At 59.8% G+C, this 20,736-nt stretch overlaps 2 protein-coding genes across 4 annotated transcripts in view; both read left to right on the plus strand.

Annotated features, from left to right (window-relative positions):
* The window catches only part of adam15 (ADAM metallopeptidase domain 15), a 39,060-nt gene extending 36,441 nt beyond the window's left edge, over positions 1 to 2,619 (plus strand). Inside the window, exon 12 of the mRNA XM_038787085.1 lies at positions 2,417 to 2,619. Coding sequence (XP_038643013.1) covers positions 2,417 to 2,619 — 203 coding nt within the window. The remainder of the gene's footprint in view (positions 1 to 2,416) is intronic.
* Positions 2,620 to 4,946: 2,327 nt separating this feature from the next.
* Positions 4,947 to 20,494, plus strand: LOC119958712 (vegetative cell wall protein gp1-like). 3 transcript variants are annotated; one of them, XM_038787286.1, is made up of 5 exons: positions 4,947 to 5,912; positions 7,484 to 7,552; positions 9,581 to 9,661; positions 12,069 to 12,208; positions 20,066 to 20,494. In XM_038787286.1, exons 1-5 carry the CDS (start codon positions 5,814 to 5,816, stop codon positions 20,127 to 20,129), a joined length of 453 nt encoding a protein of 150 aa, XP_038643214.1. In that variant the 5' UTR covers positions 4,947 to 5,813; the 3' UTR covers positions 20,130 to 20,494. The 3 variants fall into 3 exon arrangements, with proteins under 3 accessions (XP_038643214.1, XP_038643217.1, XP_038643213.1); XM_038787285.1 differs by having other exon boundaries at positions 4,954 to 5,912; positions 7,484 to 7,561; XM_038787289.1 differs by lacking the exon at positions 9,581 to 9,661 and having other exon boundaries at positions 4,948 to 5,912; positions 7,484 to 7,561.
* Positions 20,495 to 20,736: the final 242 nt, after the last annotated feature.

Below are 20,736 nucleotides of genomic sequence, written 5' to 3' on the forward strand. Positions count from 1 at the left end.
TGTCCGCACTGTCAGAGGGTCAGTACTGAGGGAGTGCCGCACTGTCAGAGGGTCAGTACTGAGGGAGTGACGCACTGTCAGAGGGTCAGTATTGAGGGAGCGCCGCACTGTGGGAGTGTCAGTACTTAGGGAGTGCGGCACTGTCAGAGGATCAGTACTGAGGGAGTGCCGCACTGTCAGAGGGTCAGTACTGAGGGAGCGCCGCACTGTCAGAGGGTCAGTACTGAGGGAGCGCCGCACTGTCAGAGGGTCAGTACTGAGGGAGTGCCGCACTGTGGGAGGGTCAGTACTGAGGGAGTGCCGCACTGTCAGAGGGTCAGTACTGAGGGAGCGCCGCACTGTCAGAGGGCCAGTACTGAGGGAGTGCCGCACTGTCAGAGGGTCAGTACTGAGGGAGTGCCGCACTGTCAGAGGGTCAGTACAGAGGGAGTGCCGCACTGTGGGAGGGTCAGTACTGAGGGAGTGCCGCACTGTCAGAGGGTCAGTACTGAGGGAGCATCGCATTGTCAGAGGGTCAGTACTGAGGGAGCGCCACACTGTCAGAGGGTCAGTACTGAGGGAGCGCCACACTGTCAGAGGGTCAGTACTGAGGGAGTGCCGCACTGTCAGAGGGTCAGTACAGAGGGAGTGCCGCACTGTGGGAGGGTCAGTACTGAGGGAGTGCCGCACTGTCAGAGGGTCAGTACTGAGGGAGCATCGCATTGTCAGAGGGTCAGTACTGAGGGAGCGCCACACTGTCAGAGGGTCAGTACTGAGGGAGTGCTGCACTGTGGGAGGGTCAGCACTGAGGGAGCGCCGCACTGTGGGAGGGTCAGTACTGAGGGAGCGCTGCACTGTGGGAGGGTCAGTACTGAGGGAGTGCCGCACTGTCAGAGGGTCAGTACTGAGGGAGCGCCGCACTGTCAGAGGGTCAGTACTGAGCGAGTGCCGCACTGTCAGAGGGTCAGCACTGAGGGAGTGCTGCACTGTGGGAGGGTCAGTACTGAGGGAGCGCCGCACTGTGGGAGGGTCAGTACTGAGGGAGCGCCGCACTGTGGGAGGGTCAGTACTGAGGGAGCACCGCACTGTCAGAGGGTCAGTACTGAGGGAGTGCCGCACTGTCAGAGGGTCAGTACTGAGGGAGCGCTGCACTGTGGGAGGGTCAGTACTGAGGGAGTGCCGCACTGTCAGAGGGTCAGTACTGAGGGAGCGCCGCACTGTCAGAGGGTCAGTACTGAGGGAGCGCCGCACTGTGGGAGGGTCAGTACTGAGGGAGTGCTGCACTGTCAGAGGGTCAGTACTGAGGGAGTGCCGCACTGTCAGAGGGTCAGTACTGAGGGAGTACTGCACTATCGGGAGGTTAGTAATGAGGAGAATCCGTGTTCCTCTGGCCACCATTCCTCCTGCCAGGCAGAAACACTGTCTCCTTACTTAATCTGTCTGAACCGCCCCTTTGTGAATTTGAACGTCACCTCGATTACATTTCCGTCTTAAACCTCTATGAGGTAAATCCCCGCTTCCTGAGTCCCTCTCGCATGAACCAAAGTCTCCTCATCCTAGATATCTCATACAAGATTCCTTGAGAAAACGGCCCTGTTCCCCTGACCTCTGTAGGCCTCAGGCTCCAGCGGACTTGAGGCTCCAGTGGGCCTCAGGCTTCTCTACACCTGAATTTGCAGTCCGCCTCAGGCTCTAGTCTGCCTCAGGGTCCAGTCCGCCTCAGGTTTCTGTAGGCCTCAGGCTCCAGCAGGCCTCAGGCTCCAGCAGGCCTCAGGTTCCTGTAGGCCTCAGGTTCCTGTAGGCCTCAGGAGCCAGTCCGCCTCAGGATCCAGTCCGCCTCAGGGTCCAGTCCGCCTCAGGCTCCAGCAGGCCTAGGTTCCTGTCGGCCTCAGGGTCCAGTCCGCCTCAGGGTCCAGTCCGCCTCAGGATCCAGTCCGCCTCAGGGTCCAGTCCGGCTCAGGCTCCAGCGGACTCAGGCTCCAGTAGGCCTGAATTTTCAGTCCGCCTCAGGCTCTGGTCCGCCTCAGGCTCCTGTAGGCCTCAGGTTCCTGTAGGCCTCAGGGTCCAGTCCACCTCAGGGTCCAGTCCGCCTCAGGGTCCAGTCCGCCTCAGGCTCCAGCGGCCTCAGGCTCCAGTAGGCCTGAATTTTCAGTCCGCCTCAGGCTCCTGTAGGCCTCCGGCTCCTGCAGGCCTCAGGCTCCTGCAGGCCTCAGGCTCCAGCAGGCCTCAGGCTCCAGTAGCTCTCAGGTTTCAGAAGACCTCAGGCTCAAACAACCTCGAGTGGAATTCACGTCCCTTCTGAATATTGGCTGTCTCTAGATGGAGCGGGATCTTGCTGAGCTCTAATGGTGGAGGGACTCTGTGGTGTATACGCTCTGCTGATTTTTTGCGATGTGCCGAGCCTATTTTTATCGGATTGATCATATTGTCCACAAAGCTGCTCGGGGAGGCAGGAAGTATCTGTCCATCGCAGGTGCTTCCTCTTCAAGTCTTCGAGCGGCCAACCAAGCAGTGAAGGAAGCGGCTGCAACAGGAGCTCGATCGTCAGTGACTGTTCGAGCCTGGGAGCCTCCTCTGTCATCCCCGAGCGAGGACGCGCCGCCTAATGCCCATGCCTGTATCCCACAGGCCAGCAGCTAAAGCGAGGTCAAAGTGCATCGACCACATACATGTGACCCCCCCCCCTTCAAAGGTCAGCTAGGGTCATGGAGGCAGTTGTTTGCCATCAAGGTCATCGCAATGGCCAGGCCCCTCATTCATTGAGTCTGGGTGGGGCACCATTGTCTTGTCGGATCGCCCTTGGCAACATATCCATTCGATGTTTCTCATTGGCTAATGTCCGATGACCCAAAATGTAATCTTATCCCGGAGGGAGCTTTACTCTGTATCTAACCCCGTGCTGTCCCTGTCCTGGGAGTGTTTGATGGGGACAGTGTAGAGGGAGCTTTACTCTGTATCTAACCCCGTGCTGTCCCTGTCCTGGGAGTGTTTGATGGGGACAGTGTAGAGGGAGCTTTACTCTGTATCTAACCCCGTGCTGTCCCTGTCCTGGGAGTGTTTGATGGGGACAGTGTAGAGTGAGCTTTACTCTGTATCTGACCCCGTTCTGTACCTGTCCTGGGAGTGTTTGATGGGGACAGTGTAGAGGGAGCTTTACTCTGTATCTAACCCCGTGCTGTACCTGTCCTGGGAGTGTTTGATGGGGACAGTGTAGAGGGAGCTTTACTCTGTATCTAACCCCGTGCTGTACCTGTCCTGGGAGTGTTTGATGGGGACAGTGTAGAGGGAGCTTTACTCTGTATCTAACCCCGTGCTGTACCTGTCCCGGGAGTGTTTGATGGGGACAGTGTAGAGGGAGCTTTACTCTGTATCTAACCCCGTGCTGTACCTGTCCTGGGAGTGTTTGATGGGGACAGTGTAGAGGGAGCTTTACTCTGTATCTAACCCCGTGCTGTACCTGTCCCGGGAGTGTTTGATGGGGACAGTGTAGAGGGAGCTTTACTCTGTATCTAACCCCGTGCTGTACCTGTCCTGGGAGTGTTTGATGGGGACAGTGTAGAGGGAGCTTTACTCTGTATCTAACCCCGTGCTGTCCCTGTCCTGGGAGTGTTTGATGGGGACAGTGTAGAGGGAGCTTTACTCTGTATCTAACCCCGTGCTGTACCTGTCCTGGGAGTGTTTGATGGGGACAGTGTAGAGGGAGCTTTACTCTGTATCTAACCCCGTGCTGTACCTGTCCTGGGAGTGTTTGATGGGAGCAGTGTAGAGGGAGCTTTACTCTGTATCTAACCCCGTGCTGTACCTGTCCTGGGAGTGTTTGATGGGGACAGTGTAGAGGGAGCTTTACTCTGTATCTAACCCCGTGCTGTACCTGTCCTGGGAGTGTTTGATGGGGTCAGTGTAGAGGGAGCTTTACTCTGTATCTAACCCCGTGCTGTACCTGTCCTGGTAGTGTTTGATGGGGACAGTGTAGAGGGAGCTTTACTCTGTATCTAACCCCGTGCTGTACCTGTCCTGGGAGTGTTTGATGGGGACAGTGTAGAGGGAGCTTTACTCTGTATCTAACCCCGTGCTGTACCTGTCCTGGGAGTGTTTGATGGGGACAGTGTAGAGGGAGCTTTACTCTGTATCTAACCCCGTGCTGTACCTGTCCTGGGAGTGTTTGATGGGGACAGTGTAGAGGGAACTTTACTCTGTATCTAACCCCGAGCTGTACCTGTCCTGGGAGTGTTTGATGGGGACAGTGTAGAGGGAGCTTTACTCTGTATCTAACCCCGTGCTGTACATGTCCTGGGAGTGTTTGATATGGACAGTGTAGAGGGAGCTTTACTCTGTATCTAACCCCGTGCTGTACCTGTCCTGGGAGTGTTTGATGGGGACAGTGTAGAGGGAGCTTTACTCTGTATCTAACCCCGTGCTGTACCTGTCCTGGGAGTGTTTGATGGGGACAGTGTAGAGGGAGCTTTACTCTGTATCTAACCCCGTGCTGTACCTGTCCTGACGGGAAGCCATTTCAACTTTGATGTGACTCACTTTGTTCCGATTTTGGGAGGATGAGGAAATTGGGATTTGTTTGTTTCTCACAAAGAACAAGGAAAAGTCATCCGACCCATTGCGCCTGGGCCTGGAGAAACATCTCTCCAATTAGTCCCCCTCCCTCCTTGCTCTCCCCCTCCCTCCCTGCTCTCCCCCTCCCTCCCTGCTCTCCCCCCTCCATCCCTGTAAATTCTCCCCCTTCTGAAAATTCCTGTTGAATCTGCTCCCAACCCCCCTCTCAGGCAGCAACAGCTCGCTGCGTTTAAAATAAAAATTCACGATTTGGAATGCCGCCTGAGTTCAAACCTCCCGCTTAACCTTCTCTGCTCCTGGGGGAACAATCCCGACTTCTCCCAGTCTCTCTTTACTCATGCTAACTGAAGTCCACCCCCCCTCCCCTCCCCACCAGCCAACCCGTCCCTGATATTTCACCCAGACCCCTTTGGGATCCCCTTATCCCGAGCATCTGCCGGACTGCGACCCCCGTAGGCCACAGGCTTCAGTCGGCCTCAGGTTTCAGTATGCCTCTGGTTTCAATAGGCCTCAGGCTCCGTTAGGCCTCAGGCTCCGTCAGGCCTCAGGCTCCGTCAGGCCTCAGGCTCCGTTAGGCCTCAGGCTCCGTGAGGCCTCAGGCACAGGTAGGCCTCAGGCTCCAGTCGGCCTCTGGTTTCAATAAGCCTCAGACTCCGTTATGCCTCGGGCTCCGTCAGCCCTCAGGCACCGGTAGGCCTCAGGCTCCAGTCGGCCTCTGGTTTCAATAGGCCTCAGTCTCCTGTACGCCTCAGTCTCTGGTAAGCCTTGAGCTCCATTAGGTCCAGTAGGCCTCAGGCTCCAGTAGGCCTCAGGGCTCCGGTACACCTGAGGCTTTGTGAGGCCCCAGGCACCAGCAGGCCTCAGGCCCCAGCAACCTTGCGTGCAATTAATTCCCTTGCTGCGTATTGGCTGTCTTTTCATCGAGCGGGAACTCCGATTGACTGGGCTCCCAGAGGTGGGGAAAGCGGCAGCCCCTTCTCCCCGGCTCTGGGTAAATTAGAGGCCCCCTCAGGAGTGCCAATTAAAGTGGAAAACCACACATCCGGTTATTTCCCACAGATGTTGCAGGAAGCAGGAGTGACGATAATGGCTCAGGTTGGAAGAGTGGGGGCCTCGACGTGGGGTTGGGGGGTGAGGGGAGGGCGGAAACTGGGATCATTTCCGCGCTGCCGCCATTTTGGTAAGTCAATGGCGGCTAAGCGTGTACGTACTCTGACCCTCCCCCTTTGCCCCCTAATGCTCCTTCCTCTTACAGGGCTTCCAGGATGGAAAATGGGAATCGGGCCCCCTCGGCAGGCCAGTTGCGGTATAAGCCTCCAGAATGGCCCCAGCAGACGGAACTGAGGCCGGCGCAGGCTGTCAAGGTAACTTCGGCGGGGGGGGGGGCGGGTGTTCGACGGCGAGCGTCATTAATTGATGTTGAGGAGCTCGTTTCAATGTTCAAGTCGTCTCGACTCCCAAACCCGCCATCATCGAGAAGGACGAGGGGGGGGGGGGCAGCAGACACATGGGGAACACCCACACCTGCAAGTTCCCCCTCCGAGCCGCTCGCCATCCCGACTCGGGAATATATCGGCCGTTCCTTCACTGTCGCCGGGGTCAGAATCCCGGAACTCAGTCCCTAACGGTACCTGTGCCGCACTGCGGCGGGTTCAAAATGGCGGCTCACCCGCCCCCTTCTCGAGGGGGCAATTAGGAATGGGCGCTAAATGTTGGGCCAGTCATGCCCACATCCCACTAAATTAGTACAAATTAAGCCATTCGGACTTTGTCTTGTGCGGTCCGTTCGAAGGATTGAGAAGGAAGCAATAGCGGGGGGGCTCAAAATCCAGGGCCTGAACCCAGAGGGCCCCTCAAGGCCCAGAGATAAGATGGCCGCCGTTGGGATGGGGGGGTGGGACCGGCTGGGTTTGACGTCAGCCTGACCATACGGGGGGGGGGCCCTCCCTTGACCGCTGGCCACGGCCGGTTGGGGGCTGGGTTGAGAGGGAGCGCCAATCCGGTCCCAGATAGGCTCGGGGCCTACACCGTTCTGAGCGCCACAGAGGCAGCACCGTGCCACGGGGCGGCTGGGTGGTTGTTTGGGCCCAAGGTGGCGAGGGTTCGACCCCGCCGCCATGGGCTGGTCTCTGTGCCAGGTTTTGGGGGGGGGGGGGGGGGGGGGGGGGGGACCTGGCATCGTCGACACGTCGAAAATAGGAACCGGGAGGAGGTCCATTCGGCCCTTCGAGGGGATAGGACAACGGAACAGAGGCTGCGACTGTGACGGAGACCGTCTCCGCGGGGGATCGGACTTTGCGCAAAGTGCCTGATGTTACCCCCCCCCCCCCCCCCCCCCCCAGCCCCCTCATTCCAACAGGGCACCGCTCCTGGGAGGGTGGAGAAGGGGCAGAGGGGGGGGGGGGGGGTTGTTAAAGAGGTCACCGTGTTCACCCCCCCCCATCCCATCCCAAACCAGTCACCCGAGCGGCAGCCGGACTGTGCACAGCAGGATCCCACGAGCGGAGAACGGGACGGGTGACGGCCGGTGTTGTCTCTTGGGCGCAGAGTGCGCGGTGCTCCCTCGGTGCCCCCGGGGTGGGTGGGGGGGGGGGGCCGGGACTGTGCTCCCCGGATTACAGGGCCACCGCAGCGGGGACTGGAACCCACGACCTCCTCCCTGGCCAGGGCTCTGCTTTCATTACCATCCATCGAGCTTAACCCTGCACGTTGATTGCATGGCTCGCTGATGCCACGGTAACCGTTGCCCGCGGTAACCAATGTGCCATCGCTCCACAAACCCCGGCAAACCCTCGACGTCGCTTGACTAACTAACCTTCTCTGTGACCCCCCCCCCCCCCACCATCAACACCCACCCCCGCACCCGCCCGCCCTCCTTTTCTCCTTTTCTGTGTTTACTCTCCGTTTCCCTCTTTGCCTTTCTTTTGCCTTGCAGCCTGCCCCTCCATCGCTCTTGAGGCCTGCTCCGCCATCAAAGCCTCTACCTCCAGACCCTCTCATCAGAGTAAGCCAGGTAACCGCCGTGCATCATGGGAGAAATAGCCATGGCGGGGGGAGGGGGGGGGGGGAGGGGGGGCGTGCCGTAACCTCTGGGGGCGTAAAATGCGGATGGGTCGGGGACCAAGGCGAGGAACGACAGAACTTCTAGAACATTCCATCGGTGGTGGGCAGGGGGCGCTCTCTCTCTCCCTCACCTTCCCTCCACTTCCCCCCCCCCCCCCCTTCTCTCCCCCATCTCATCGTCTTTTGCGGGCCCAGTTTTGTCGGCAGGGGGCAGAGGGAAACCCCACACACCCCCCCCCCCCCCCACTCCACGCCAACTGGGTTACTGTGGACACTGCGAGTCCGGAGCCGCGAGGGCGCTCGCTCCTGCGATCGCGGTGGGGTTTCGGACCCGTGGGGTTCAGTTCTTTGCAAACTCGAATCGTTTCCTGACATGTAGAATCGCTACAGTGCAGAAGGAGGCCATTCGGCCCATCGAGTCTGCACCCACCCTCTGAAAAAGGACCCTCCCAGGCTCACTCTCCCCACCCTATCCCTGTAACCCCTCCTAACCTGCACATCTTTGGACACTAAGGGGCAATTTAGCACGGCCAATCCACCCAACCTGCACATCTTTGGACACAAAGGGACAATTTAGCACGGCCAATCCACCTAACCTGCACATTTGTGGACACTAAGGGACAATTTAGCACGGCCAATCCACCTAACCTGCACATCTTTGGACACTAAGGGGCAATTTAGCACGGCCAATCCACCTAACCTGTACATCTTTGGACACAAAGGGACAATTTAGCACGGCCAATCCACCTAATCTGTACATCTTTGGAAATTAAGGGACAATTTAGCACGGCCAATCCCCCTAACCTGCACATCTTTGGACACTAAGGGACAATTTAGCACGGCCAATCCACCTAACCTGCACATTTTTGGACACTAAGGGACAATTTAGCACGGCCAATCCACCTAACCTGCACATTTTTGGACACTAAGGGACAATTTAGCACGGCCAATCCACCTAACCTGCACATTTTTGGACACTAAGGGACAATTTAGCACGGCCAATCCACCTAACCTGCACATTTTTGGACACTAAGGGACAATTTAGCACGGCCAATCCACCTAACTTGTACATCTTTGGACACTAAGGGACAATTTAGCACGGCCAATACACCTAACCTGTACATCTTTGGAGCACCCGGAGGAAACCCACACAGACACGGGGAGAATGTGCAGACTCCGCACAGACAGTGCCCCCCCGCCAAGGCCGGAATCGAACCCGAGTTCCGCTGTGAGGCAGCTGTGCCAACCACTGTGCCGACATTCCGTCTCATGGAACAGATTGATGCCATCCCCCCCCCCCCAGGCACCCACCCCGTCGACCCACCACCCTTACCTTGACCATCCTTCACCTTGGCTGGCCTCTGGGTAACGGGAGCGAATCAGGTTGAACGCGAGCGGGGGTCACTCTCACTGCCCCACCCACCCCCCTCCGCCCCAGGCTATTCAACAACATGGGGCCTTTTTCCACCCCTCCCACACCACCAGCCCACCCTCGTTACCCGCGCGAGAACATTACCGAATCCCTTTCGGAATCGTGCAGGAGATTACGTCACGGCCTCCGTCGATATTCCAGGTGATACAAATCCAGTCGGCCCCTCGGGATTCCACCCTCTGAAACCCGGCACCGACCTTGTGAATCTCTCGTTACCTGAACCCGCCAACGTGGCTCCATCGAGTTGCCGAGATGCGCCTCCTGTGATGCGTGGGAAGTGCACTGTCACCCGTTGAGGTGCACCGCGATTGCACGCCGATCTTCCCTTTCCAGTCACCCCCCCCCCCCAGCGCCGCCAATATTCTCACCATCTCGCATCCCGTTGAGTTTTAGCCACGCACGTTTGCGAGTGGGAGGTTGCCGCCATTTTGTTTTTCGCCTTTTCTTTTTTGCTGTCAGGGGTTCTGGAGTTGGGAGGCGGGGGGCTCTGGGTTCGCTGGACGCGGTTCCTTAACCCTTTTGCTTCTCTCCGCGCAGCCCCCGCCACAGGGTCCGCCAGGAAGGCCTCGTCCCCCATCGGCGCCACTCCCAGCTGATCCCACGCCACAGAGCAGTCAGGTAACACGGTGGCTGTTCGCTGGACGCTGGGGTTCACATCTGGACAGGCGGGGTGGGGCGGGGGGGGTGGGGTGGGGGGGGCGGCCCCTTCCCCCCACCCCCCCCCCCTCTTCTCCCCCCCCCCCCCTCCCTTCTGCTGTAACCATGGAGAAGGCTTCGGGCCTTCCGTCCACTCAGGTGCTGGGCTGGAGGATCTCCACCGGAACTCCATCCACTCCAGAGACACCGCCCCCCCCCCCCCTCGTCTAACTAACCCCTCGACGATCTCGGTTTTAACATTTTCGATTAATTCCCCGCAAGGCCTCAAACACGAACAGGCCGGTAAAACAAGAACAATTTACATTTAGCAAGCGCCTCTCCGTGTCACAGAATTTCATTGGGGGGGGGGGGGGTAAAAGCCCGGTCGCAGAGGCTGGATTTAAAGATGTCTTCCAGGAGGAGAGAGAGGGAGAGAGAAAGGAAGGGAGAGAGAGAGAGAGACAGAGAACAAGAGAGAGAGAGGCGGTTTAGGAAGGGAATTTCAGAGCTCACGGCCGCCAATCGCGGAGCGATGGGAATGGGGGGGGATGGTCAAGGGGCCGGGATTGGAGGAGAGCAGAGATCTCGGAGGGTTGTAGGGAGCTGGAGGAGGTTACAGAGATAGGGAGGGGGTGTAGGGGCTGGAGGAGGTTACAGAGATAGGGAGGGGGGTGTAGGTGGCTGGAGGAGGTTACAGAGATAGGGAGGGGGTGTCGGGGCTGGAAGAGGTTACAGAGATGGGGACGAGTGAGTGAAAAATGGAGGGAAGTACACAAGAGGGATCTGGGCGGGAGGCATTGACTGAAAGCCGAACAAGGCAGCGGATTCCTAACGATCACCAATTTTATTTCAAATTAATATCCATGCTGGCATCATTAATAATGACATTTATCACCTACTAACGTTCTAGAACATTCTCTGTACATTTCCTAATGTGGCCAAGATGGAAAGGAGAAAGGGTAAGGGGGGAGATTTAACCGAGACGTTCGAGATCGTGAAGGTGGGGGGGGGGTTAAATGAGGAGAAAGTGTTACCCCTCACCTCCTCGGACAGGAGGGTGGCTAACCAGAGGTGGGGGGACACAGTTTGAAGAGAATTTGGAACAGAACCGGAAGGGGGGGGGGGGGGGGGGGTTCGGAGGCGTCCTGATTACCTTCCTCAACTCCATTCCCACCATTGTTATTCCCTAAATTCAGGACACGCACAAAAAGAAACCCCACAAGGCCCAGTGTTGGTAAAAGTAGTCCTCCTGAGGCCTAGTCCTGAGGCTTAGGCCTCTGGCAAACTCACTGAGGGTTAGGCCTCTTGGGGACTCACTGAGGCCCAGTCCTGAGGCTTAGGCCTCTTGGGGACTCACTGAGGCCCAGTCCTGAGGCTTAGGCCTCTGGCAAACTCACTGAGGCCCAGTCCTGAGGCTTAGGCCTCTGGGGGACTCACTGAGGCCCAGTCCTGAGGCTTAGGCCTCTGGCAAACTCACTGAGGCCCAGTCCTGAGGCTTAGGCCTCTGGGGGACTCACTGAGGCCCAGTCCTGAGGCTTAAGCCTCTTGGGGACTCACTGAGGCCCAGTCCTGAGGCTTAAGCCTCTGGGGGACTCACTGAGGCCCAGTCCTGAGGATAAGGCCTCTGGCAAACTCATTGAGGCCTAGTCCTGAGGCTTAGGCCTCTGAGGGACGCACTGAGGCCCAGTCCTGAGGCTTAGGCCTCTGCCAAACTCACTGAGGCCCAGTCCTCTGGGCTTTGTTTGCACAGTCAAGATTGACAGCCCATCCTCCTCATCACGTGACCTCAGTAAGGGCCACACCGCCCCCTCCCTCCACTGCCCCCTCCCCACATTCCGACATTATTTACCACCCTCCTCCACCCCAGGCCTCTGACTCTGGCGGCGGGCCCACACCGCCCTCAAACCCGCCGCCCCTCACCCTCCACGGCCAATCCCAGTCGAGGGTGGTTAACGAGGCCCCGGCTAACGGCGAACACGGAGCGATCAGGGCTCAGGGGGGAGCCCGATTGGCCGGGGCATTGTTGGTCGCTCGTGATTGGCTGCGAGGATGATTCCGTGTTGAGGGGGGGGGGGGGGGGCCTGCCTGCGGTAGGTTGTGCCGAAGAATTATTGGCCTTTAGGGCCAATCTGACCGATTCCGACTGAGGTATCTGTCGTGACTAACGACGCCTCGTGTTGACGGGTGGGGGGGATTGGTTTGGGAGAACAGGGGCGACGGGCGGTGGGAGGGCGTTTGGGAAGGCGGGGGGGGGCTGAGGCGCTCTGGGGAGGGGGTGCGGGGGGGGGATAAATGACATCTTTTTCCGACGGAACAGTGTGGAATAACCTTCTCCATCCCATTCCCGCCCCCCACCACCACCAACACCCACTCCTCCTTCCTTCTGTAGCCCCCCCTACCCAGGAAACCCCCTCCTCCGCAGAAGCCGCTCCCCTCCGACCCCGGCACGCGGCCAGCGACGGCGGCGACGGCGATCGAGCCCCCCAGGGTGTCGTTCTACGCGGACCAGGATCCCAGACCTCCCTCCAGGTAGGTGACCCTCCGACTCGCGCTTCTCCGAAGATGTCCGCCTCGCTGAACGTCCCTCGAGGGGTCTGTTCCCCTGGGGCTTCCTGCATTCCAGTCTGTACTCTGACCCCCCCTCGCCTCCAACGCGCATCGCCAATTGTTGATCGGGTGTTGGCTGAAATTTTTACCCCGACATGTAATTTGTGAATCCGAGATATGGCCCGTTCTGTAGACCCATCTCTGTCTCAACCCCTCAACCCAGTGTCGCCAATCTCTGCCGCACGAGGATGGAGACCGCTGTCCCGTTTGGCATTGAGAGCTTTGTGTCAGTACTGAGGGAGTGCCGCACTGTCAGAGGGTCAGTACTGAGGGAGTGCCGCACTGTGGGAGGGTCAGTACTGAGGGGGTGCTGCACTGTCAGAGGGTCAGTACTGAGGGAGTGCCGCACTGTCAGAGGGTCAGTACTGAGGGAGTGCCGCACTGTCAGAGGGTCAGTACTGAGAGAGCGCCGCACTGTCAGAGGGTCAGTACTGAGGGAGCGCCACACTGTCAGAGGGTCAGTACTGAGGGAGTGCCGCACTGTCAGAGGGTTAGTACTGAGGGAGTGCCGCACTGTCAGAGGGTCAGTACTGAGGGAGTGCCGCACTGTGTGAGGGTCAGTACTGAGGGAGTACCGCACTGTCAGAGGGTCAGTACTGAGGGAGTGCTGCACTGTCCGAGGGTCAGTACTGAGGGAGCCGCACTGTGGGAGGGTCAGTACTGAGGGAGTGCCGCACTGTGGGAGGGTCAGTACTGAGGGAGTGCCGCACTGTCAGAGGGTCAGTACTGAGGGAGTGCCGCACTGTCAGAGGGTCAGTACTGAGGGAGTGCCGCACTGTGGGAGGGTCAGTACTGAGGGAGCGCCGCACTGTCAGAGGGTCAGTACTGAGGGAGCTCCGCACTGTGGGAGGGTCAGTACTGAGGGAGCGCCGCACTGTCAGAGGGTCAGTACTGAGGGAGTGCCGCACTGTGGGAGGGTCAGTACTGAGGGAGTGCCGCACTGTGGGAGGGTCAGTACTGAGGGAGTGCCGCACTGTCAGAGGGTCAGTACTGAGGGAGTGCCGCACTGTCAGAGGGTCAGTACTGAGGGAGTGCCGCACTGTCAGAGGGTCAGTACTGAGGGAGCGCTGCACTGTGGGAGGGTCAGTACTGAGGGAGCTCCGCACTGTGGGAGGGTCAGTACTGAGGGAGCGCTGCACTGTGGGAGGGTCAGTACTGAGGGAGCGCCGCACTGTGGGAGGGTCAGTACTGAGGGAGCGCCGCACTGTCAGAGGGTCAGTACTGAGGGAGTGCCGCACTGTGGGAGGGTCAGTACTGAGGGAGTGCCGCACTGTGGGAGGGTCAGTACTGAGGGAGTGCCGCACTGTCAGAGGGTCAGTACTGAGGGAGTGCCGCACTGTCAGAGGGTCAGTACTGAGGGAGTGCCGCACTGTCAGAGGGTCAGTACTGAGGGAGCGCTGCACTGTGGGAGGGTCAGTACTGAGGGAGTGCTGCACTGTCAGAGGGTCAGTACTGAGGGAGCGCCGCACTGTGGGAGGGTCAGTACTGAGGGAGTGCCGCACTGTCAGAGGGTCAGTACTGAGGGAGCACCGCACTGTCAGAGGGTCAGTACTGAGGGAGCGCTGCACTGTGGGAGGGTCAGTACTGAGGGAGTGCCGCACTGTGGGAGGGTCAGTACTGAGGGAGCGCTGCACTGTCAGAGGGTCAGTACTGAGGGAGTGCCGCACTGTCAGAGGGTCAGTACTGAGGGAGCGCTGCACTGTGGGAGGGTCAGTACTGAGGGAGTGCCGCACTGTCAGAGGGTCAGTACTGAGGGAGCGCTGCACTGTGGGAGGGTCAGTACTGAGGGAGTGTCGCACTGTCGGAGGGTCAGTACTGAGGGAGAGCCGCACTGTCAGAGGGTCAGTACTGAGGGAGAGCCGCACTGTGGGAGGGTCAGTACTGAGGGAGTGCCGCACTGTCAGAGGGTCAGTACTGAGGGAGTGCCGCACTGTGGGAGGGTCAGTACTGAGGGAGCGCCGCACTGTCAGAGGGTCAGTACTGAGGGAGCACCGCACTGTCAGAGGGTCAGTACTGAGGGAGCGCTGCACTGTCAGAGGGTCAGTACTGAGGGAGTGCCGCACTGTCAGAGGGTCAGTGCTGAGGGAGCGCTGCACTGTGGGAGGGTCAGTACTGAGGGAGTGCCGCACTGTCAGAGGGTCAGTACTGAGGGAGCGCTGCACTGTGGGAGGGTCAGTACTGAGAGAGTGTCGCACTGTCGGAGGGTCAGTACTGAGGGAGAGCCGCACTGTCAGAGGGTCAGTACTGAGGGAGAGCCGCACTGTGGGAGGGTCAGTACTGAGGGAGTGCCGCACTGTCAGAGGGTCAGTACTGAGGGAGTGCCGCACTGTGGGAGAGTCAGTAATGAGGGAGTGCCACACTGTGGGAGGGTCAGTGCTGAGGGAGTGCCACACTGTCAGAGGGTCAGTACTGAGGGAGTGCCGCACTGTCAGAGGGTCAGTAGCAAGGGAGTGCTGCACTGTGGGAGAGTCAGTACTGAGGGAGTGCCGCACTGTGGGAGGGTCAGTACTGAGGGAGCGGCGCAGTGTGGGAGGGTCAGTACTGAGGGAGAGCCGCACTGTCAGAGGGTCAGTACTGAGGGAGAGCCGCACTGTGGGAGGGTCAGTACTGAGGGAGTGCCGCACTGTCAGAGGGTCAGTACTGAGGGAGAGCCGCACTGTCAGAGGGTCAGTACTGAGGGAGTGCCGCACTGTGGGAGGGTCAGTACTGAGGGAGCGCCGCACTGTGGGAGGGTCAGTACTGAGGGAGTGCCGCACTGTCAGAGGGTCAGTACTGAGGGAGTGCCGCACTGTCAGAGGGTCAGTACTGAGGGAGCGCCACGCTGTCAGAGGGTCAGTACTGAGGGAGTGCCGCACTGTGGGAGGGTCAGTACTGAGGGAGTGCCGCACTGTGGGAGGGTCAGTACTGAGGGAGTGCCGCACTGTCAGAGGGTCAGTACTGAGGGAGTGCCGCACTGTCAGAGGGTCAGTACTGAGGGAGCGCTGCACTGTGGGAGGGTCAGTACTGAGGGAGTGCTGCACTGTCAGAGGGTCAGTACTGAGGGAGCGCCGCACTGTGGGAGGGTCAGTACTGAGGGAGTGCCGCACTGTCAGAGGGTCAGTACTGAGGGAGCACCGCACTGTCAGAGGGTCAGTACTGAGGGAGCGCTGCACTGTGGGAGGGTCAGTACTGAGGGAGTGCCGCACTGTGGGAGGGTCAGTACTGAGGGAGCGCTGCACTGTCAGAGGGTCAGTACTGAGGGAGTGCCGCACTGTCAGAGGGTCAGTACTGAGGGAGCGCTGCACTGTGGGAGGGTCAGTACTGAGGGAGTGCCGCACTGTCAGAGGGTCAGTACTGAGGGAGCGCTGCACTGTGGGAGGGTCAGTACTGAGGGAGTGTCGCACTGTCGGAGGGTCAGTACTGAGGGAGCGCCGCACTGTCAGAGGGTCAGTACTGAGGGAGAGCCGCACTGTGGGAGGGTCAGTACTGAGGGAGTGCCGCACTGTCAGAGGGTCAGTACTGAGGGAGTGCCGCACTGTGGGAGGGTCAGTACTGAGGGAGCGCCGCACTGTCAGAGGGTCAGTACTGAGGGAGCACCGCACTGTCAGAGGGTCAGTACTGAGGGAGCGCTGCACTGTCAGAGGGTCAGTACTGAGGGAGTGCCGCACTGTCAGAGGGTCAGTGCTGAGGGAGCGCTGCACTGTGGGAGGGTCAGTACTGAGGGAGTGCCGCACTGTCAGAGGGTCAGTACTGAGGGAGCGCTGCACTGTGGGAGGGTCAGTACTGAGAGAGTGTCGCACTGTCGGAGGGTCAGTACTGAGGGAGAGCCGCACTGTCAGAGGGTCAGTACTGAGGGAGAGCCGCACTGTGGGAGGGTCAGTACTGAGGGAGTGCCGCACTGTCAGAGGGTCAGTACTGAGGGAGTGCCGCACTGTGGGAGAGTCAGTAATGAGGGAGTGCCACACTGTGGGAGGGTCAGTGCTGAGGGAGTGCCACACTGTCAGAGGGTCAGTACTGAGGGAGTGCCGCACTGTCAGAGGGTCAGTAGCAAGGGAGTGCTGCACTGTGGGAGAGTCAGTACTGAGGGAGTGCCGCACTGTGGGAGGGTCAGTACTGAGGGAGCGGCGCAGTGTGGGAGGGGTCAGTACTGAGGGAGTGCCGCACTGTCAGAGGGTCAGTACTGAGGGAGCGCCGCACTGTGGGAGGGTCAGTACTGAGGGAGTGCCGCACTGTCAGAGGGTCAGTACTGAGGGAGAGCCGCACTGTCAGAGGGTCAGTACTGAGGGAGTGCCGCACTGTGGGAGGGTCAGTACTGAGGGAGCGCCGCACTGTGGGAGGGTCAGTACTGAGGGAGTGCCGCACTGTCAGAGGGTCAGTACTGAGGGAGTGCCGCACTGTCAGAGGGTCAGTACTGAGGGAGCGCCACGCTGTCAGAGGGTCAGTACTGAGGGAGTGCCGCACTGTCAGAGGGTTAGTACTGAGGGAGTGCCGCACTGTCAGAGGGTCAGTACTGAGGGAGTGCCGCACTGTGTGAGGGTCAGTACTGAGGGAGTACCGCACTGTCAGAGGGTCAGTACTGAGGGAGTGCTGCACTGTCCGAGGGTCAGTACTGAGGGAGCCGCACTGTGGGAGGGTCAGTACTGAGGGAGTGCCGCACTGTGGGAGGGTCAGTACTGAGGGAGTGCCGCACTGTCAGAGGGTCAGTACTGAGGGAGTGCCGCACTGTCAGAGGGTCAGTACTGAGGGAGTGCCGCACTGTGGGAGGGTCAGTACTGAGGGAGCGCCGCACTGTCAGAGGGTCAGTACTGAGGGAGCTCCGCACTGTGGGAGGGTCAGTACTGAGGGAGCGCCGCACTGTCAGAGGGTCAGTACTGAGGGAGTGCCGCACTGTGGGAGGGTCAGTACTGAGGGAGTGCCGCACTGTGGGAGGGTCAGTACTGAGGGAGTGCCGCACTGTCAGAGGGTCAGTACTGAGGGAGTGCCGCACTGTCAGAGGGTCAGTACTGAGGGAGTGCCGCACTGTCAGAGGGTCAGTACTGAGGGAGCGCTGCACTGTGGGAGGGTCAGTACTGAGGGAGCGCCGCACTGTGGGAGGGTCAGTACTGAGGGAGCGCTGCACTGTGGGAGGGTCAGTACTGAGGGAGCGCCGCACTGTGGGAGGGTCAGTACTGAGGGAGCGCCGCACTGTCAGAGGGTCAGTACTGAGGGAGTGCCGCACTGTGGGAGGGTCAGTACTGAGGGAGTGCCGCACTGTGGGAGGGTCAGTACTGAGGGAGTGCCGCACTGTCAGAGGGTCAGTACTGAGGGAGTGCCGCACTGTCAGAGGGTCAGTACTGAGGGAGTGCCGCACTGTCAGAGGGTCAGTACTGAGGGAGCGCTGCACTGTGGGAGGGTCAGTACTGAGGGAGTGCTGCACTGTCAGAGGGTCAGTACTGAGGGAGCGCCGCACTGTGGGAGGGTCAGTACTGAGGGAGTGCCGCACTGTCAGAGGGTCAGTACTGAGGGAGCACCGCACTGTCAGAGGGTCAGTACTGAGGGAGCGCTGCACTGTGGGAGGGTCAGTACTGAGGGAGTGCCGCACTGTGGGAGGGTCAGTACTGAGGGAGCGCTGCACTGTCAGAGGGTCAGTACTGAGGGAGTGCCGCACTGTCAGAGGGTCAGTACTGAGGGAGCGCTGCACTGTGGGAGGGTCAGTACTGAGGGAGTGTCGCACTGTCAGAGGGTCAGTACTGAGGGAGCGCTGCACTGTGGGAGGGTCAGTACTGAGGGAGTGTCGCACTGTCGGAGGGTCAGTACTGAGGGAGAGCCGCACTGTCAGAGGGTCAGTACTGAGGGAGAGCCGCACTGTGGGAGGGTCAGTACTGAGGGAGTGCCGCACTGTCAGAGGGTCAGTACTGAGGGAGTGCCGCACTGTGGGAGGGTCAGTACTGAGGGAGCGCCGCACTGTCAGAGGGTCAGTACTGAGGGAGCACCGCACTGTCAGAGGGTCAGTACTGAGGGAGCGCTGCACTGTCAGAGGGTCAGTACTGAGGGAGTGCCGCACTGTCAGAGGGTCAGTGCTGAGGGAGCGCTGCACTGTGGGAGGGTCAGTACTGAGGGAGTGCCGCCCTGTCAGAGGGTCAGTACTGAGGGAGCGCTGCACTGTGGGAGGGTCAGTACTGAGAGAGTGCCGCACTGTGGGAGAGTCAGTACTGAGGGAGTGCCGCACTGTGGGAGGGTCAGTACTGAGGGAGCGGCGCAGTGTGGGAGGGTCAGTACTGAGGGAGAGCCGCACTGTCAGAGGGTCAGTACTGAGGGAGAGCCGCACTGTGGGAGGGTCAGTACTGAGGGAGTGCCGCACTGTCAGAGGGTCAGTACTGAGGGAGAGCCGCACTGTCAGAGGGTCAGTACTGAGGGAGTGCCGCACTGTGGGAGGGTCAGTACCGAGGGAGCGCCGCACTGTGGGAGGGTCAGTACTGAGGGAGTGCCGCACTGTCAGAGGGTCAGTACTGAGGGAGTGCCGCACTGTCAGAGGGTCAGTACTGAGGGAGTGCCGCACTGTCAGAGGGTCAGTAGTGAGGGAGTTCCGCACTGTGGGAGGGTCAGTGCTGAGAGAGCGCCGCACTGTCAGAGGGTCAGTACTGAGGGAGTGCCGCACTGTCAGAGGGTCAGTACTGAGGGAGTGCCGCACTGTCAGAGGGTCAGTACTGAGGGAGTGCTGCACTGTGGGAGGGTCAGTACTGAGGGAGTGCCGCACTGTCAGAGGGTCAGTACTGAGGGAGTGCCGCACTGTCAGAGGGTCAGTACTGAGGGAGTGCCGCACTGTGGGAGGGTCAGTGCTGAGAGAGCGCCGCACTGTCAGAGGGTCAGTACTGAGGGAGTGCCGCACTGTCAGAGGGTCAGTACTGAGGGAGCGCCGCACTGTGGGAGGGTCAGTGCTGAGGGAGCGCCGCACTGTCAGAGGGTCAGTGCTGAGGGAGTGCCACACTGTCAGAGGGTCAGTACTGAGGGAGCACCGCACTGTCAGAGGGTCAGTACTGAGGGAGCGCTGCACTGTCGGAGGGTCAGTACTGAGGGAGCGCCGCACTGTCAGAGGGTCAGTACTGAGGGAGTGACGCACTGTGGGAGGGTCAGTACTGAGGGAGTGCCGCACTGTCAGAGGGTCAGTACTGAGGGAGTGCCGCACTGTGGGAGGGTCAGTACTGAGGGAGCGCCGCACTGTGGGAGGGTCAGTACTGAGGGAGCGCCGCACTGTGGGAGAGTCAGTACTGAGGGAGCGCCGCACTGTGGGAGGGTCAGTACTGAGGGAGCGCCGCACTGTCAGAGGGTCAGTACTGAGGGAGCGCCGCACTGTCAGAGGGTCAGTACTGAGGGAGCGGCGCAGTGTGGGTGGGTCAGTACTGAGGCAGCTGAGATATTGTTTGTCGGTGTGGAGGGGGGGGGCGAGGGGGGGGGGTAAATTTCTCCCCCCTCGTCCCGGACCCAATATTCCTCCCTCCACCAACGTGGCTGAAACAAAAAAAAAACCCAGCTTCTCTGGGCCAGGATTACCTGGGATCTTCCTGTGCGTGTGGCACTCCCCACGTTCCAGCAGTGACCGCGTTTCGAGAAACAAGAAAGAAAAAGGGGCATAAAACGGTGGGGGGGGGGGGGGGGGGGGGGGGCGGAGGGGGGGGGGGGGTGCGTTCAGGCGGCGTGGGCAAGGTGCTCGCGAGTTGAAGTAAGCGCTATCGGGTAGGCCGCGCTGCCATCTTAACGGTTCGACGTCTAACGTTTTGCCTTGCCTCTTTTTCTCCCCCCCCCACCCCACTTCCCCCACAGGCCTGCGCCTCCCCCGCCGGGAAAGAAGCCTTCCCTGCCCCCGCTCCCCTTCGCCAAAGCGTGACGGAGCACGAGAGGCCTCATCACGACTCGGAACTCCAGGAACACTGACCTCGATCGAGAACAAGACGTGGACGTCGATGCCCAATGTGTTGGGGTCGGGGTGGGGGGGGTGGGGACAGATTCTCAGGAGGCGCCACGGCAAAAAATACGAGTGTGCACCCCCCACCCCGCCCCCAACACCTTTTCTTCCTCCCGCTCCCCCGGCCATCTTGGACCCTTGACCTCTTTTGGGCAGTTATATCGTAGAATTTACGGTGCAGAAGGAGGCCATTCGGCCCATCGAGTCTGCACCGGCTCTTGGAAAGAGCACCCTACCCAAGGTCAACACCTCCGCCTTATCCGGGGGCTGTTTAGCACAGGGCTAAATCGCTGGCTTTGAAAGCAGGCCGGCAGCACGGTTCGATTCCCGTACCAGCCTCCCCGAACAGGCGCCGGAATGTGGCGACTAGGGGCTTTTCACAGTCACTTCATTTGAAGCCTACTCGTGACAATAAGCGATTTTCTTTCTTTCTTTCTTTCTTTTTTTATCCCCATAACCCAGTAACCCCCACCCAACACTAAGGGCAATTTTGGACACTAAGGGACAATTTAGCACGGCCAATCCACCC

The sequence above is a fragment of the Scyliorhinus canicula genome, chromosome 30, assembly GCF_902713615.1.
Source record: "Scyliorhinus canicula chromosome 30, sScyCan1.1, whole genome shotgun sequence".
Taxonomy (NCBI): Eukaryota; Metazoa; Chordata; class Chondrichthyes; order Carcharhiniformes; family Scyliorhinidae; genus Scyliorhinus; species Scyliorhinus canicula.